Source organism: Colobus angolensis, unplaced genomic scaffold, assembly GCF_000951035.1.
Source record: "Colobus angolensis palliatus isolate OR3802 unplaced genomic scaffold, Cang.pa_1.0 Scaffold601, whole genome shotgun sequence".
NCBI lineage: Eukaryota > Metazoa > Chordata > Mammalia > Primates > Cercopithecidae > Colobus > Colobus angolensis.
In genome coordinates, this window is record NW_012119611.1 from 299649 (window position 1) to 318393 (window position 18745).

An 18745-nucleotide genomic window follows, 5' to 3' on the forward strand; every position below is an offset into this window, starting at 1 on the left:
GCGCGCGCCCGCCCTTACCTTGAGTGGACGCGGCCATTTCGGTGAGCTTGTCTCGCGAGGACACACGCAGAGGATCTGCGCGGCAGGCCGCGGAGTGGCGCTCAGTTGTCGCCACCACTTGGCTTCCGGCACGTGGGGCAGATGTTTCCATTCCCACGGCGGCAGCGGAAGAGGGCGGGCCGGGCGCGCCGCGGTTGCTTCCAGTCTCCGCCAGCGGCTACATCACAGAGCTCAGCGGGCGGTGTCACAGGCCCCGCAACCCCGCCCAACAGATGCACCGAGATGCGCGTGCGCAGAAAGCTTCCCAGGGGTGAGGTTCCCTCCCTCGTTCTCCCCCTACTCCCCACCTGTCTCCCCAAACTACCCCCCACTCTCCCCCATTTTCCCCCCTCCACCAACTGCGGCCGTCGGGGCTCGCTCGCTAAGTACCTGTAGGCGAGTTCCTGACGCGACTGCGACTCAATCCTCTCCTGGTGAAGAATTTTTTACCTATGACTCACTGAAAATAAAGACGGCTGAGTGACCGTGTTTGCTCATGTAAACATTGAACAAATATTTATCAGCTCCTGCGATGTGCCCTACTCTTTTAGTGGAGGAAGACACATTTTATTTATGTATTTAATTTTTCTTTTGAATTTTACATGTGAGTTATACTTAATAAAACTGACTTCAAAATATATCTTCACCAGAAAATTCAGCAACAGTTTCTATTATGTTAGTTAGAACAGCTAGTCTTTTCCTTTACTTTTAAAAATTATTCATAAATGTAATTAGTGAATGATAATAAACATTGACATCTGATCCACCACTTTAGGAGAGACACAATCAAGCTATTTTCTTTATAATCACTGTGCTATTGTTTTCTTTTTCTTTTCAATTATACTGCTTAATATAGGATTTTGTAGCACCATAGGAGTTGAGTAAAAATAAATCGGTAGTTGTGTGGCTGTAGGCAAGCCATTTAACCTCGCTGTACCTCAGTTACTTTATCTGTATCCACATTGCCGTGTTGTCATGAGGATTAAATCAGATAGCCTATGTAGCACCTGGCAGAGAATTTATCACCCTGTACTGTAACTGTCTACTTTTCTGTCTCCTCCATTGCACTGTTATTCCCAGAGGATTGGGAACTGGGTTTTCTTCATTTCTGAGGCATAGAAGTATAGCATAGTGGTTAGGAGCATGACTTCTGGAACCAGAGTACATGGGTTTGAATGCTACCACTCACAAGCTGTGTGACCATGGGGAAGTTGCCTAACCTCTCCGTGCTTCAGTTTCATCACCCGTAAAATGAAGGTAAGAATAGTACCTGTATTTAAAAGCACCTAGAATAGTTCCTGGCATATAGTGTCAGCTGTCATCTCTGCATCCTTGTACCTATTGGAGAGGAGTGTTTATCAAAGGGGCTTCTTGCCACCTGTTTCCAAACCAGTCAACAGTATACCAATTGCTCCTGAACACATTCTTGTTTGTGCAGAACTGAGCTCAATGATAACGTTTTTATAGCAACCCTGATCAAGTTTCTTCTCATAAGCTCTTTCACTTTGAGGCCCCTGCAGGAGACCTCACTCTCCCTAATACACATTAACCTGAGTAGGGTGTTTGAGCTCACCATGGCTACATTCTGGTGTAAAGAGATATATTCTATACCTGGGCCAAATGTAAACAACCTGGAAAAGTGTTAGGTTAAAAACAAGACAAAATAAATAAATGAATAAATGCCAGGTGGTTATGAGTGCTATTGAGAAAAATATCAGTAATGCAGGTAGGGTAAACAGCTTACAACATAAATGTGGTGTTCCATATTTAAACCTCATTCAGCAGGCAAGATTTGAGCTGAAATGCGAAGGACTTGTGGGAGAGGAACTACGTGGAAATCTGAGGGAAAAGAAATAGCAAGTATTGAGGTCCAGGGGCATGAGTGTGCTTGGTGTTTAAGAGAAGAGTAAGGAGACCAGTATAACCAGAGTGAGATGAGACTACAGAGGTCAGGAGAAAGGGCATGCCAACCATGTGGGATGCTCTAGTACTTAGGCCATGGTAAAGATGTAGGGTTTTACCCTGATGGAGGTCAGAAGCCATTGGAGGATTCTGAGAAGAGGAGTGGTAGGATTTGCTTTATAGTTTTAAATTATAACTATAAATTATAGTTTTTAAAACAATAGTTGCCTAACCTCATGTTTTATGTAAAACTATAGTTTTAAAAACTATAAATTCCTCACACTGGCAGCAGTGTGAGGGGGAAGTGCAGAAGCAGAGTGACTAACAGGTTGCTGGTTACTCTTGCTAGTGCAAGTGAATTCTAGAATCTTCGACAACATCCAGAACTTCTCTTGCTGCTGCCAATCAGGAAGAGGGTTGTAGTAGGCTAGGAATAGGAGGACAAATTAAAGCTTCTGTTCACTTTGACTTATCCATCCCTCTCCTCCTTTCCTTAAAAGTTCTGATTAAAGCAGACTTCTCATGCCCCTACTGCTCTCAGAAGTGAATGGGTTAAGTTTAGCAGCCTCCCTTTTCCTACTTCAGTTCTTCCTGTGGCTGCTTCCCACTGATAAAAAGGAAGCAATCCTGTCGGTTACTGCTTAGTGCTAAGCACATCCAGCGGGTAAAGTTCCTTAAAATGCTCTACAAAGAAATTGACACTTTTCGTTAAATCAGAAATTTTACTTTTTTCCCCTCCTGGGAGCTAAAGATATTTTAAAGAAGAACTAACCTTTTGCTTCTTCAGTTGAACATTTGTGGCAATAAGTCATGCAAATAGAGCTCTCCACTTGCTTCTTTCTGTGCCTTTTGCGATTCTGCTTTAGTGCCACCAGAAGATACTACTTGGGTGCAGTGGAACTGTCATGGGACTATATGCAAAGTGATCTCGGTGAGCTACCTGTGGACACAAGGTAAAGGCATGTTCTGTGGGGTCTGATCAGGGGCCAGGATTGTGGGGGTGTAAGTCTGCTTGGAGGAAGGTACAGACATTGGGTTAGGATGGTTGTGATGCTACCTGGGCCCCAAAGAAACATTTCTGAGTAACTTGTGCTCACATCTGTGTTATTAGTACAAATGCTAATTGCCAGTTCTTTTCATAGGTCTGACCTATTTGTTGATATTTTGTTCTGTTTTGTCCATTGCTCCTCTTTGTCATATGCTGCTCCTTCAGAATCTAGAGACTGGAGTAGAGGGAGGTCGAAGGGACAAAGACAAAACTACCCTCCGCCTGCCCAAGCTTCCATAGAGAGAAGGCAATGAAATGTAATCAATATCACACACGAGTTTCATGTCTGGTTCTCTTGTGTGTACATGCGATGTGTGTTTTTTAAATATCTTTTCTACTTTGGGTGTAAGGATAATATGAGCCATGAGTTCAGAAGCTTTTCATGTTTGGGGGTTTCTGGTGCATTTAGGGAGAGTACTAAATAACTATCAATATTGTCTATGGTCATCAGTTGATTCAGATTTTTCTACCTCTTCTTCAGTAAATATTGGTACATTTTTGTCTATATTTTGGTGTATATTTTCATAGAAAGAAATCTACTATCCCTAGATTTGATAATGTATTGGTATCAAGTTACATATGAGTCTCTCATATGTAACTTTTGTTAAACTGTTCTGTGTCTGTAGTTATATTTCCTTTTTCATTCCTTATGTTGTGTATGTTCTCTTCTCTCTTTTAAAAATCATATTTCCAGGAGTTTTCTTGGTTTTATTGGTCTTGTCAAGAATTTTCTTTTGGTTTGATTTATCAAATCTCTTTTTTCTTTGTGTTGCATCAGTTTCTGCTTCTACTTGCATTAATTCATTTCTTCCTTCTAATTTCCTTTGGTTCATTTTGTTGTTCAATTTTTGCTTATTGAGTTGAATGTTGAAATCATTTATTTTATATTTTGTTTTGTCTTCTTTAAATGTGTATTATAAAGATTTAAATATAATACATAGATAGTGGCTATGTAAACATTAAATGTGGTCCTATTGTACATACTTTATAGTCTTTTTGGTTCTTTCTGTTTGGCTCCCCACCCTCTTTCCACATCAGTCCCCTTCTCCCCCACCTCAACTAGCTAACCCCAGTATGATCATATATATTCACATACACATACACACAGACAAAGGTTTTCTTGGACACTATTTCTTTTATAAAATTAGGACATTATACACACATTTGTCACTCATTAACACCTACTAGAACTCTAAGTCAATTGGCATAGCCTTAATTCATTATATTTATTGGCTATATAAGATTCTATGGTATGGCTGTATCTACGTTCACTTTATTCCAGTTTTTGGCTACTATATCCTATATCATTGCATACTGGTGCTTTTACTTCTGTCGAACTAATTTGCAAGAGGAATATTAATGGAACGAAGGGAATGTTTCCTTCTAAGTTTTAATTTCCAAAGAAGCCAGAACTTTTCACACATTTCTACCATCGAAGTATGAAAATGGCCTTCTGTCTGCACTCACATAGTGATAAGTTTTATCCTGTTTTTAAAATTTGCCAATTTTACAGGTGTGGAGTGATATTGCATCATTACTTTCATTGTGTTATTTTTATTTCTAATAACTTGAGCATCTTTTTAAATGCTTGTTGGCTATTGAATTTATTTGGGGGATTTAATTAGTCATATGCTTTGCCCATTATTCTTTGGACTCTTTCATTTAAAAAAAATTATGAGAACCCTTTTATTATTACAAGTATTAACTCTTTGTCATGTATATTGCAGTTTCCCCCAAGATCTATTGTTTGTCTGTTGACTTTGTTATAACTTTTACCAAAACAGTTTTTAATTTTTATAAGCAGAAATATCTTTTCTTTCATGTCTTCAGAGTTGGCAAGGTTGGTTAAAAATGTTTCCCACACCTCAAGATTGTACGTGTAGTCTCCCAGATTTTCTTGCAAGATGTTTACTGTTTTGCTTTTTATATGCATTGCTTCAATTATCTGCTAATTACTTTTGTCATATGGCATGAGAGAGGGATTTGTCTAGTTTTATTTCCATCCAGATCAATAGCCTATTATGATGGCACCTTTTGCCACTGATTTGAAGCAACACATTCATCATATAAAGTTCTCATATATATTAGCATATATTTCTGGATTCATCAGGCTGTTTCACTAATCTAGTATTATCTTGCTATGCCAATACCATAGTGATTTGATTACAGTGAGCCTATGATATCTTCTGATATCTGGTGGGTGAAAGCAATCTTCACTATTCTTTTTGTACCTTTCTTAGCTATTCTTAGACACTTTATTCTTCCACATAAAACTGTTAAAATGGCCGGGCGCGGTGGCTCAAGCCTGTAATCCCAGCACTTTGGGAGGCCGAGACGGGCAGATCACGAGGGCAGGAGATCGAGACCATCCTGGCTAACACGGTGAAACCCCGTCTCTACTAAAAAATACTAAAAACTAGTTGGGCGAGGTGGCAGGCGCCTGTAGTCCCAGCTGCTCGGGAGGCTGAGGCAGGAGAATGGCGTGAACCCGGGAGGCGGAGCTTGCAGTGAGCTGAGATCCGGGCCACTGCACTCCAGCCTGGGCGACAGAGCGAGACTCCGTCTCAAAAAAAAAAAAAAAAGATCCAAGCCCTGTTGTGATTCTAACTGAAATTTCATTAAACTCATACCTTAATTTTATTAATATAATAAATTTAAATATTTTTCTTATTACATTTATCTCTATGTATTTTATAAGTGTGATGCTATTGTTAATAAGATAGTTTTCTCCTATTTCCATTTATGAGTGCTTAGTACCAGAATAGAGATAAGCTATTGGTTTGTGTTTATTCAGCGTTTTCTTTTGAGGCAGGGTCTCATTTTGTCACCCAGGCTGGAGTGCAGTGGGGTGATCTCACCTCGCTGCAGCCTTGACCTCCTGGATTCAAGCAATTCTCCTGTCTCAGCCCCTCAAGTAGCTGGGACTACAGGAGCAGGCCACCATGCCCGGAAAATTTTTGTATATTTTTTAGAGATGGGTTTTTGCCATGTTACCCAGGCTGGTTTTCAACTCCTGAGCTCAAGCAATCTGCCCACCTCAGCCTCCCAAACAGCTAGGATTACAGGTTTGAGCCACCGCACCCAGCCGTTGTATATTCATCTTAAATCTAGCTACCTTACCAAATTCGCCTATTAATTCTAGTAATTTTACCCTAAAGTCTCTATGAGTATTGAATCATATCATCAGTTAAATGAGACAGATTTTAGCTCATTTACAATGTTTATAGCCAGTTATTTCATTTTCTTATCTTATTGAATTTATTAGAAAACAGGAGAAAATGTTAAATAATAACAATGAAAGTGAACATTCCTTCTACTCTATGTTTACTTGAAATAATTTTTGTATTTTGCTATTTAGAGTAACATTTGCTGTTTTGGTTTTTGCAAATGGTGCTTGTTACTTCTATTCTCATTTGCCACAAAATGTTTATCATAAATAACTTTTCAGTAGCTGGTATCATCTGAATTGTCTTCTTTGATATGTTGATAAATTATGTTAATAGATGTCCTGACACTAAATACACTTACATTCTTGGAGTAAAATCTGCTATTCGTGTAATTTGATTATTAGTGGGTTCTATGTGCTACTATTTCTTTAGACACTGTGTGCCTTTGAATGCGGGATTGATCTATAACTTTTTTCTTTTTTTACTATTATTAGTGGATTTTCACTGCTCAACCTACTAATAATAGTAAACAAAGTTTTTTGGCTCTATCAAATGAATTGATGAGTACTCCATCTTTTTATATTGCTTAGAATAGCTTAAGTAACATTAGAATTATCCATTGTCTAAAAGTTAAGCGAGACTCACTTATGAATCCATTTGGTCCTACTGACATTTGCAATGTCTTTAATCACCCCTCCAGGCTCTTCTATGATAATCAGTCAATTCAAGTTTCAACTTCTAATAATTATATACCTTTCTAGGAAGTAACTTTATTTATTTTTTCAATTTTGTTGCGACAGGGTTGCATGTAGCACTCACTCATGGTTCTTTTACTCCACATTATCTGTAGTTATGTGCCCTTTCTTATTCCTAAATTCCTCTATCTTTGCTATTTATCTTTTCTCCTTGAATAAGTTTGCCAGTGATTTGTCTATTTTGTTGCTGGTGGTGCTCTTTTCAAAGAATGAGCTTTTGGATTTATTTTTTTTTTCTAGTTGGTATAAAGCATTTTTATTTTCACTGAGCAGGAAAAAAAGCTATTGATTCATTAACCGTGCTGCTTTATTGGCATGTAGCTATGCACTGTTCACACATTAATATATATAACTCCTCAGTCTGTTTTATTTTGTCCGATGGGAAAACATGAACAGTGAGATTTCTTATGCAAAAAGTGAACAGTTCAACTACGCTAGCTCCATATACTTTTATTAACATTCCAGAGACTTGTCCTTTCAACATGATCTGACCTCTGCTGGATAACTTTTCAGGAAAAGTATTTTCTGATCCGTGGAGCTTGGAGATATAAATAAGCAATCGGCCAGGTATGGTGGCTCACGCCTGTAATCCCAGCACTTTGGGAGGCCGAGGCAGGCAGATCACCTGAGGTCGGGAGTTCGACACCAGCCTAGCCAACTTTCCTAAAGTTCATCCCAAAGCTGAAGTTCATGAAGGCACTAGTTCTCAAACTAGTTCATGAATCACTCGAGAAGCTTATTAAAATTTAGGTTCCTAGTCCCCATCCTCAGCAAACTATTCCATGTAGTGGAAACCAGCAATGGTGCATCAACACTCTCTCAAGCTTGGAATTGCTCTGACTTCAATTTTCCATGCATATCTCTGGCCTTTTTTGCCTCTCTCTTTTACTTTTAAGGACCCACGTGATTATATTGGGCTAACCTGGATAATTCAGAATACTCTCCCCATCTCAAGGTCAGCTGATCAGCACCCTTAATTCCATCTTCAAAGTCTTAGTTTGCCACATAATGTATTTTTGGTCATCACACCAAGGAGCAAAGGTGATGTGGGCCAAATTTTTACCTGCCACAGGTATAGTTTACATACAATGCAGCACATCAGTTTTAAATGTGCAGTTTGATGAGTTCTGACAAATGCATACACTTGCATAACCACCACCCTAATCAACATACATTTACATCAACCCTCCTGCAACTTTTTAATGAGTCTCTCCCACTGACCTGGCCTCAGGCGATAAACTGCTATCTGAAAATTACCGATTTGCTTTCACATGTTCTAGAATTTTACATCAGTGGAATCATACAGTATGCATTCTTCTATGGGTTTTTTTCTTCGGCATCATGATTTGGAAATTCATGCAGGTTGTTGTATAAAGTATTTCTATCCTTTTTATTGCTGATTACTGCTCCATTATGGGATTATATCACAATTTGGGGTTATTTCCAGTTAGGGGCAAATACAAATAAACCTGCTGTGAACAGTGTTCCACCTGTTTTGTGTGAACATCTATTTTCATTTATCTTAGTTAAATATCTAGGAGTGGAATTGCTGGATCATATGGTAAGTGCATGTTTAACTTTAAAAGAAACTGCCAGACAGATTTCTTGAACGTACCATTTTATAATTCCACCTGCAATGCATGAGAGTTCCGGTTGCAATATATCCTGGATGACATTTGATGTTGCCAGTACTTAATGACTGCATAGTGGTATCTCACTATACTTTTTTTTGAGATGGAGTCTCATCCGATCACACAGGCTGGAGTGCAGTGACGCAATCTCAGCTCAACATCTGCCTCCTAAGCTCAAGCAATTCTCCTGCCTCAGCCTCCTGAGTAGCTAGGCCTACGGTCACATGCCACCACGCCCAGCTAATTTTTGTATTTTTAGTAAAGACGGGGTTTTGCCATGTTGGCCAAGCTGGTCTCAAACTCCTCGCCTCAAGTGATCCACCTGCCTCAGCCTCCCAAAGTGCTGGGATCACAGGCTTGAGCCACCATGCCTGGTTATACTTTTAATTTGCATATCTCTGATGACTAAAGATGTTGCATGTGCTAATTAGCCACTCCTATATCTTCTTGGAAGTGTCTATTCAAATCTTTTGTCCTTTTTTTTAAACGTAGTTTCAACTTTTATTTTAGACTGAAGAGGTACATGTGCAGGTTTGTTACATGAGTATGTTGCGTGATGCTGAAGTTTGGGTTACGAATGAATGATCCTGTCACCGAGGTAGTGAACATAGTACCCAATAGGTGGTTTTTCACTCCTTGCTACCCTTCCTCTTCCCTCTTTCCTCTAGTAGTCCCCAGTGTCTATGATTCTATGTCCATGTGTTCTCATCATTTAGCTCCCACTTATAAGTGAGAACATATGGTATCTGGTTTTCAATTCCTGTGTTAATTCACTTAGGATAATGGTTTGGCCAGTTTTTAATCGGGTTGTTTGTCTTGTTATTGTTGAGTTTTGATGATTCTTTATTACTTTTCAGATGTACCTGTTTTGAATATTTTTTTCCAATCTATGACTTGCATTTTCATTTTCCAAATGGTGTCTTTCAAATAGTGGAAATTTATAGTTGTAGTTAAGTCCAATTTAGCTTTTTTTCTTCTATGTTTCATGCTTTTTTTCCCGTCCTAGGAAATCTTTGCCTACCTCAAGTTCACAAAGACTTTCTTCTGTTTTCTTCTAGAACTTTTATCATTTTAGCATTAGTATTTAGGTTTATAATACATTTTGAGTTAAATTTTCGGTATGGTGTGAAAAGCTTTTCTTTCTCTATTAAATTCCATTGGCACCTTTGTAGAAAATTAAATGACTGTATATAGGCAAATCTGTTTGTGGATTCTCTAGTTCCATAGATGTGTGTATCTGTGCTTTGTTTCTTTAGATTTTCTTTAATTTCCCTCTAGGATATTTTGTAGCCTACAGCGTACTTCTTGGAAGAATTTTATTAATTGTATCCCTAAGTATTTTGAGGGATTTGATGCTGTTGTTAATTGTATCATTTTTATTTGTTTTCATTTTTCAATCATTTGTTACTAAAATGTAGAAATTCAGTTGATTTTTGTATATTGACCTTGTTCACTCTAATCTTATTAATTTGCATTTTAGCTCTAGTAGCATTTTGCACTTCTTTTAGAATTGCTACATATACAATAACGTTGTCTGCAAATGAAGACAGTTGGCTTCTTCTTTCCAAACTGGATGCTTTTTATTTTTATTTTTTTCATGCCTTACTGCACTGGCAAGGGCCTCCAGTACAATGTTAGATAGAACTGATGATAGCAGAATCCTTGTCTTCTTCCTGATTTCAGAGGGAAAATATTATTTTACCATTAAGTACAGTTACTTGTAATTTTTTCACAGATGCTCTTTGTCACATTGAGGACGTTTCCTTCTATTCTTGGTGTGAGAGTTTTTATCAAGATTTGATGTTGGATTTTGTCAAATGCTTTTTCTGCATTTATTCAAATGGTCATATGGTTTATCTTGTTTATTCTGTTACAGTGAATTACCTTGATTGATTTTTTAATGAGGAACCAGCTATATATTCCCAGGGAAAAAATCCACCTGGTTGTGACATATTATATTGGTAGTATTTTCGCTATGGACTGAATTGTCTCCACCTTCCCCCACCCCAGATTCATATGTTGAAGTCCTAACTCTTGATGTGACTATATTTGGAGATAGGGCTTTTAGGAGGTAAACAAGGTTAAATGAGATCATAAGGATGGAGTCCTAATCTGATAGGATTGGTGGCCTCATAAGAAGAGAGAAAGTTCTCTCTCCACACTCATGCACTGAGGAAAAGCCATGTGAACATACAGCAAGAAGGCAACCATCTACCAGCTGGGAAGAGGGCTCTCACTAGAAGCTGACCACACTGGCACCCTGATGTTGGATTTCCAGCCTCCAGAACTGTGAGAAAATAAGGGTTTTGGTGGTGGTGATGGTGGTTTTTTAGTTTTTGCATCTGTGTTCATGATGGATATTTGACTGTGATTTCCTTATAATGTCATTGTCTGGTTTTGGTGTAAGAGTGGTATTAATCCGTTCTAATGCTGCTATAAGAACATACCCGAAACTGGGTAATTTATAAATGAAAGACATTTAATGGACTCACATTTCCATATAGCTGGGGAGGCCTCACAAACATGGTGGAAGGCAAAGCAGGAGCAAAGGCACATCTTATATGGCATGGTGGCAGACAAAAGAGCATTGTACAAGGGAACTGCCCTTTATAAAACCATCAGATCTCTTGAGACTTATTCACTATCATGTGAACAGCATGGGAAAAACCCACTGTCATGATTCAATTACCTCCCACCCGGTCTCTCTCACGCAACGTGGGAATTGTGGGAGCTACAATTCATGATGAGATTTAGGTGGGGACACAACCAAATCATACCAAAGAGTAAGACGATTCTTATAAAATGAGTTGAGACATGTTCACTCTTCTATTTTATGAAAGAGTTTGTGTAGAATTGGTATCATTTCTTTTTTAAATGTTTAACTATATTCACCAGGGAAATCATCTTATCCCAGTGTTTTTTGTTTTGGTTTCGTTTGGTTTTTTTAAGGGTTTTAATTATGAATTCTATTTTTAATAGGTAAAGGGCTATTTGAATTTTCTATTTCTTTTAGGATAAATTTTAATAATTTCTTTTAAGAAATTCCATTTGAGACTGGGCATGGTGGCCCACACCTGTAACCCCAACACTTTGGGAGGAGGGAGGAAGGTTGCTTTAGACCGGGAGTTTGAGATCAGCCTGGGCAACATAACAATACTTCATTTCTACAAATTTTTTTTTTTAAATAGCCAAGTGTGGTAGCATATGCCTATAGTCCCAGCTACTTGGAAGGCTGAGGCAGGAGGATCACTTGAGCTCAAGAGTTCAAGGCTGCTATAAACTGTGGATCGTGCTACTGCACTCCAGCCTGAGCAACAAAGCAAGGCTGTGTCTCAAAAAAAGAAAAGAAATTCCATCTGAGCTGTTGAATTTAATAGTATAAAGTTCAGAATATTTCCTTATCATTTTTTCACTCCTTGGAGGTATGATTTACATACTGTAAAAATCACGTATTTTCAGTGTGGAGATTTTTTTCCTTTCCTAAATCTCCACTTTTTCATTGATATATAATTTACATATCATAAAATTCACCATTTTAAAGTGTACAATTCAGTGGTTTTTAGTGAATCTGTAAAGTGTGCAACTATCATCTTTATTTAATTCCAGAATATTTTCATCACCTCAAAAAGAAACCCTGTAATCATTAAACAGTCACTTCTAATTTTCTTCCTTTCCCCAGCCCTTGGCAACCATTAACCTACTTTCCATCACTGTGGTTCTGCCTATTCCGAATATTTCATGTAAATGAAGGGATAAAATATGTGGCCTTTTGTGTCTGGCATCTTTTGCTTAGCATGTTTTCAGGATTCTTCCATTTTTGCAGAATGACAGAGGAATTAAAATAAGAAAAGAAAGATATAGTAAGAATGAAACTATTTTCATTTTTTAATTAAAAAAATCTTCCATGTTGTATGTATGAGAATTTAACTCCTTTTTATGGCTAAATAATACTCCATTGTATGGATAGACCACATTTTGTTTATCCATTCATCTGCTGATGGACTTTTGGATTGTTTCCCCTTTTGGCGATTATGAATAATGATACTATAGGACATTCATGTACAAGTCTTTGTGTACATGTGCTTTTATTTCTCTTCAGAATATACTTAGGAATATAATTGCTAGGTCACATGGTAATTCTATGTTTAACTTTTAGAGGAACTGCCAAACTTTTTCAAAGCAGCTGCACCATTTTACATTTTCACTAGCAAAGTATGAGTGTTCCCATTTTTCCATATTCTTATCAACACTTGTTACTGTCTGTCTTTTTAATTATACCCATCCTCGTGTGGATAAAGTGATATCTCATTGTAGCTTGGATTTGCATTTCCCTGATAACTAATGTTGTTGAGAGTCTTTTCATGTGTTTATTGACCATTTGTATATCTCGTTTGGAGAAATGTCTATTTAAATTGTTTGTGTATTTTTAATTGGATTTTTTTTTTAGTACTGAGTAGTATAAGTTCTTTATATATTCTTAATATTATACCCTTATCAGAGCTATGACATGAAAATATTTTTCCCATTCTGTGGGTAGTATTTTCACTTTCCTAATAGTATCCTGTGATGCAAAAGTTTTTCATTTTGATGAAGTCCAATATTTATTTATTTTGCCCCTTTGGTTGCTTGTATTTTTGATGTCTATCTAAGAAATCGATGTCAAATCGAAGATCACAAAGATTTAAACCTATATTTTCTTTTGAGGCTTTTGTAGTTTTAATTCATACATTGAGGTCATTGATCCACTTGGAGTTAATTTTGGTATATGGTGTGAGGAGGGGATCCAAGTTCATTCTGTAGCCTATATAGCCTGCAGATGAGCAATGTTAGTGACCTTGAAGTAGAGGTCCAGATTATCAGTAGCCTGGCATCTAACTAAACAACCATTTATCCACTAAAGTTAGTCTTGTTAACAATTAATATTGAGATAATTTTACTTCATACACTGTGTATATTTTAGTGTCCATCTAGCATGCAGCCTGAGGCTAGAGAATAATAGTTTGAGTTGAATAGAATACATCATTAATTTATTATCTAGCTTTCTATTGTTGTATAGGCAGTCACATGTATTTACCAGAAAAAAAGTTGATAGAATTTTTATTTTGATGAAACCCTTTTACACTTTAGATTATTTTGATACTGATTAACAGGATAAGCTGACTCTGGACACATCCTGACAGCCTCTGCCAAGATTTGAAATAAACAGCTGGGAAAATTCAGTTTTATATTATCTGTTCCTGCAGCTGCTCAGTTTCTTCTAACCATGGGTCAGGGAATATAATAGGTTTTCTGATTAGTTTTAGATAAAATGTGAAAGAACAGTTCATGTCAAGGACAATGGTTGCCAAATATATTTGGCAGGATTTCTATATTGAATCCCAAGGGAAATACACAAACAAAACCCCACAAAAGTTAGGAAGGAGTAAAACCCAGGAATCCTGGAACATTTTGTCGCTTACTATGCAGATTAGCCTGAAAGTGTGAGACAGGCAAATAAATCACGTGTTTCTGCCACAGTGGAAAATATTCACTTGAATGGCAAAGGTCTCAGGCTAGGAGCTGGATACTGTCCTGTAATAGTTTAATCTCAGAACTGAACCACACACTTGGAGGGTGTTAATGCTCGTAGGAACATCTAGTAATTATGTGTTTTCACTCTTCCCTCAGAGAGGGAAAAAGTGTTTCTGTGTGCTCTTGATCCTGTTCCCTTTCTGATCTTCCAATCTCTTGCTCTAGAAGATATTTTATATGTGTCTTATATCTTCATTTTAGTCAGAAACATTTTCTTTCTTTCTTTATTCATTTATTATTTTTTTGAGACAGAGTCTCACTCTGTCCCCCAGGCTGGAGTGCAGTGGCGTGATCTTGGCTCATTGCAACCTCCACCTCCCGGGTTCAAGCGATTCTCCTGCCTCAGCCTCCTGAATAGCTGGGATTACAGGCACGTCCCACCACGCCCGGCTGATTTTTGTATTTTTAGTAGACAGGGTTTCATCATGTTGCTCAGGCTGGTGTCGAACTCCTGACCTCAGGTGATACTCCTGCCTCAGCCTTCCAAATTTCTAGGTTTACAGATGTGAACCATTGCGTCTGGCCTTTAATCAGAAACATTTAAAGTGAAAGCACTGTGGTAACTTATGTTGAAATACCTTAGAAACCAATGGAAACTGCACAGAGAGGGGGTAGGATAGACTCAGTGGAACCAAGGATATAATGTGGACAAAGGAGAAAGGTAGCAAACTAGGGATGAGTTGGTGAATGTGAAAGGGCATACTAATGTTAAATGGTTAAAAACTACATAGGCTTATGTTAAGACTAGTGCCGTGGAAATGTTTAGAGGTAGATGACATTAAAGTGTGTTTAAATATAAATTAATGTTACAGGTTGTGTTCCCTAGATGTAGACTCTGAGATGAAGATTAACATGCAGGAATTTTATTTGGAGTGTTCTTGGGATCAACACCTGATGAATCAGGGATAGGCAGAGGGAGAAGCACGCTGCCCGGTAGGCTCCAGGACAGCCTTGTTGGACCTTACAGGGAGCTCTGGAGCTGGAATGAACCTTCCAGGTTGGACCAACATGTCCAGGCCTCTGTGTCCCTGCACTGAGCACTCATGAAGTACTGTCCATCCTGGGACATGGCAGAGTCGGCCCTGGGAAGAGGCGTGGTCTGCCCAGAGAGGGGGTGGGGCCTGTCCTGGAAATGGGCGGGGCGTGCCCTGGTAGAGGGGCGTGGTCTGTCTTGGGAAGGAAGGTGTGTGACCCCCACGGGCAACATTCCTCTGGGGCAGTCCCGGCGCACACCTCAGCGGAGGTGAAGGCTGACTTCCCACATCCAGCGGCTGGGACTGGGGAGTTCTCTCCTAGGCTGCCATCTGAGCGCCCCTCACCCTCGGTGCTGCTCAGCTCCAGGTCGTCGTGGGTTCAGGGCTCAGCTGCACGCTCCTGCCCGCGCCCTGGGCGTGATGGCACCCCCAGCCCCTGGCATTCTTCCCCCTCACCCCCTCTCCCCGCCATTGCTCTGCATTGCCCCGGGTTAGCCCGCCGTACACTCTTGCCTTTCTGCTGCGGCGGCCTTCTAAACCGCTGGTCCCAGAGCTGCAGGGAGGGCGGCACAGACTCCCCACGTGGCTCATTAGCGATGGTGGTAATCAGAGTTCTTTTGCTACCACTCTTTGATTCCCAAACCCTATGTAATCTCCTTACTGGGGACACAGAATCATGTTTGAATTCATACATATACAGCACCTTGGTGGCTGGCCCTCCATCCTCACAGAGACCTGCCTCCAAGCTGGAGTTTTTCCTGTGCCTGGTTGAGGACCCACTCCCTCATCTCTTTTGCTGTATAGTGATTCCCCAGGTCTACACGGTGTTATATGGAATTCCACAGCAGTGAATCAAATCCTCTGTAAGATTTCAGATAGTGGTGCTGGCTAAGGCCCTGCAGGGAGGAAAGGCTAAGCTATGCCAAGATTAGGTATGTCAATGAAGTCCTGTCCTTTCTAGGAGGGAAGGAGTCCAGTGTGTCTGGCCACCGAAAAGCTGGTTTGTCTCTGTGATGGACAATACCATATTGCAGCAGTCCCCAACCTTTTTGGCATCAGGGACTGGTTTCGTGGAAGACAATTTTTCCAGAGACTGTGGGGGGGTTGGGAATGGTTACGGGATGAAACTGTCCACCTCAGATCATCAGACATCAGTTAGGTTCTCATAAGGAGCACAAAACCTAGATCCCTTGCATATGCAGTTCTAATGCGGCAGCTGATCTCACAGGAGGCAGAGCCCAGGAGCTAATGCAAGTGATCGGGAGCCGCTGTAAATACAGATGAAGCTTTGCTCCTTGCCTGTTGCTCACCTCCTGCTATGTGGCCCCATTCCTAACAGACCACAGACTAGTACGGGTCAGCGGCCCAGGGGTTGGGCCTAATATGGCATATTGGGAGCTCAGCATTGGTTTTTGTTGCTGGCAGGTTGAACTTTGGTGGCAACAGTAGCTAAATCAGTTTTAGTCAGTGGGAAGCCACACTTTTGGGTCCGTGCATAAATTCTCTCTCTGCTGCTGTAGCCACTTAGCTCACATCTTGCCAGTACTGGGATGACCTATGCAGAGGCTGGCTGATGTTAATTGCCAGAGTCATTTTTATCTGTGTTGTTGGTTAGTGCTTCCTTCATGGTGGATGCTTTCTGTTGGCATTAACGTATTACATGGAGACTTTTCTAGTTTGTGTCCACTCACTAATATGCTTTTTGTCCCAACTTTTTACTGGAAGAGCTTCCTTATCAGTACACTGGGCCCTGGCCTTCAGCCAGTACAGAAAGTCATTTGTCAAGGCCTTCAGTTGGCAGACGTGCTCCCTGGACTACGCGCTTTCTCGGGTGTCCCAGAAACCCTGGAATGGAGTGAAACGCAGGGCTACGTGGGAGAGCAGGGAGGCGAGAATTAAGTCAGCCCCGCCTTTGCCCAACTCAGTGGGTCTCCTTGAGAGAGGTTTGCAGTTTCAAGGATACTTTTCAGCCAATCTGCTGCGAGATCCTGTGAAGAGGTGTGAAGGGTCTTCCTCTGTGACTGTAGATTGGCCAGTCTCTCCTTGTGTGTCTTAACAGTTTTCATTACACTTTATGTGAATTAATGCAAAACTGCTAGGTTTAAACTGCTCACCATTTTAGGGATCCCTTCTGGATTTTACCTTCCTTAAGAGGAAATTTTCCTCCTTTCCTCAGTTCATCCTTTCTGCCTTGGCTTTGACATGGTCTGGAGGCCACAGAGCCTCCTCCTGAGAGCCTCTCTCTGGTGTGTCTCTTGGTGTCTGTCCATCGCTCTCCTCTGGATCATTCCCTGTGGTTCCTGTTGGGCTTGGCTCCCATAAACGCACATAGCAGGGTCTGCTTTGTCTGCAACCTGATGCATTGTTATTTTTCACCAAAACTCGCAGTCCAAACATAACATTTCCGGGCCACACTCTTTGTCAGAGCTCCAGGGGCGCAACCCTGGGGACCTGCTGGAAGGTGCCACCGTGACGTGTGCCTAGATGTGTTTTCCCTCACTTACCACCGCGTTCCTGTGGTTCTGGTGGCCGGAGGGTGACCAGGTGCTTCATGAAGGGGGTCCTTACTGCTTCCCATCCACCCTTTTCACGGAAAGCCCCTTGTCACATGTTTTCAGTGTTTCTAAGCGATTTTCTGCCGATCTTGTCTGCTAAGATTGTGGCAGTGTTTCCACAAATTTATAGCTGGCAGTGAATTGTCCCAAAGCAAATCAGACGGAATGAAATGTTTCCAACATTGTTCAAATGCTGACAACTTACGTGCTTCCTTGGGCGATTTTACAGCTTTTTAAACACACGAATAAAAATTATTGTCTGCTTCTTTCTCCTTTTTCTTCCTTTTTTTTCTTGCATACAGAAAGTTTATAGGAGGGGGATCCTCTGAATCAACACCCATGGGGGAGTGAAGGAAGCAGCATTGGGTAAAAGAAGTTGAGGTGATACAGTCTGAACAAAGGTCAATCCCACAGGCAGCTCAAGCTAGGATGGCTCTGCAGAGATGTTCTCTATTGAGACAAGTTGTCTGAACCTATATAGTCCCACATTTACCAGGAATAAGGCATGAGTTTGGGTGTGGTGACTGACTTCAGCTGAAATTGGTTCCCAGAGAGGAATTCAGATTAGAGTTGTCAGCTGTCAGCACACCCAGCAGCTTAGGGAATAAGTGCTTTAGTCCTGAAGCGGTGAATCTGGACACTAGCCTCCACTATGGTCCACCCTTTCTGCTGCTCAGATTCATTTGCTTCATAAGTTCTGGGATGGTTCCTTCAGGATTCTGATGGACTCCATTTCCTGGGGAAACAAAAGAGAAAGCTTTGGAACAGAGCACAACTCCTGCTGCTTTAGCTTTTCTTGAGTCTGCAACTGGTACTCATCATCTTTCCCTTCTACTCCCCATTCTAGATCCCTCCCCCCACCACCCTCTCAATTTGTACTTCTGCTGTTATGTTGTCAGACCCCAAAATATAACCACTGTTATGGATTCCCGGTGCATTTTTCTAGAGTTTTTTTCTTTCTTTCTTTTCTTTTTTTTTAAATTGTACTTTAAGCTCTAGGGTACATGTGCACAACGTGCAGGTTTGTTATGTATGTATACATGTGCCATTTTGATGTGCTGCACCCATTAACTCATCATTTACATTAGGTGTATCTCCTAATA

At 40.3% G+C, this 18745-nt stretch overlaps 2 protein-coding genes across 2 annotated transcripts in view; one reads left to right on the top strand and one right to left on the bottom strand.

The window, feature by feature from the left end:
* FUNDC2 (FUN14 domain containing 2) overlaps positions 1 to 423 on the bottom strand; it is a 28865-nt gene extending 28442 nt beyond the window's left edge. The window contains exon 1 of the mRNA XM_011963209.1: positions 19 to 423. Within this exon, the coding sequence (XP_011818599.1) occupies positions 19 to 151 (133 nt within the window). The 5' untranslated portion in view covers positions 152 to 423. The remainder of the gene's footprint in view (positions 1 to 18) is intronic.
* Positions 424 to 2550: 2127 nt separating this feature from the next.
* Positions 2551 to 18745, top strand: part of F8 (coagulation factor VIII, procoagulant component) — a 200315-nt gene continuing 184120 nt past the window's right edge. Inside the window, exon 1 of the mRNA XM_011963208.1 lies at positions 2551 to 2894. Within this exon, the coding sequence (XP_011818598.1) occupies positions 2752 to 2894 (143 nt within the window). The 5' untranslated portion in view covers positions 2551 to 2751. The remainder of the gene's footprint in view (positions 2895 to 18745) is intronic.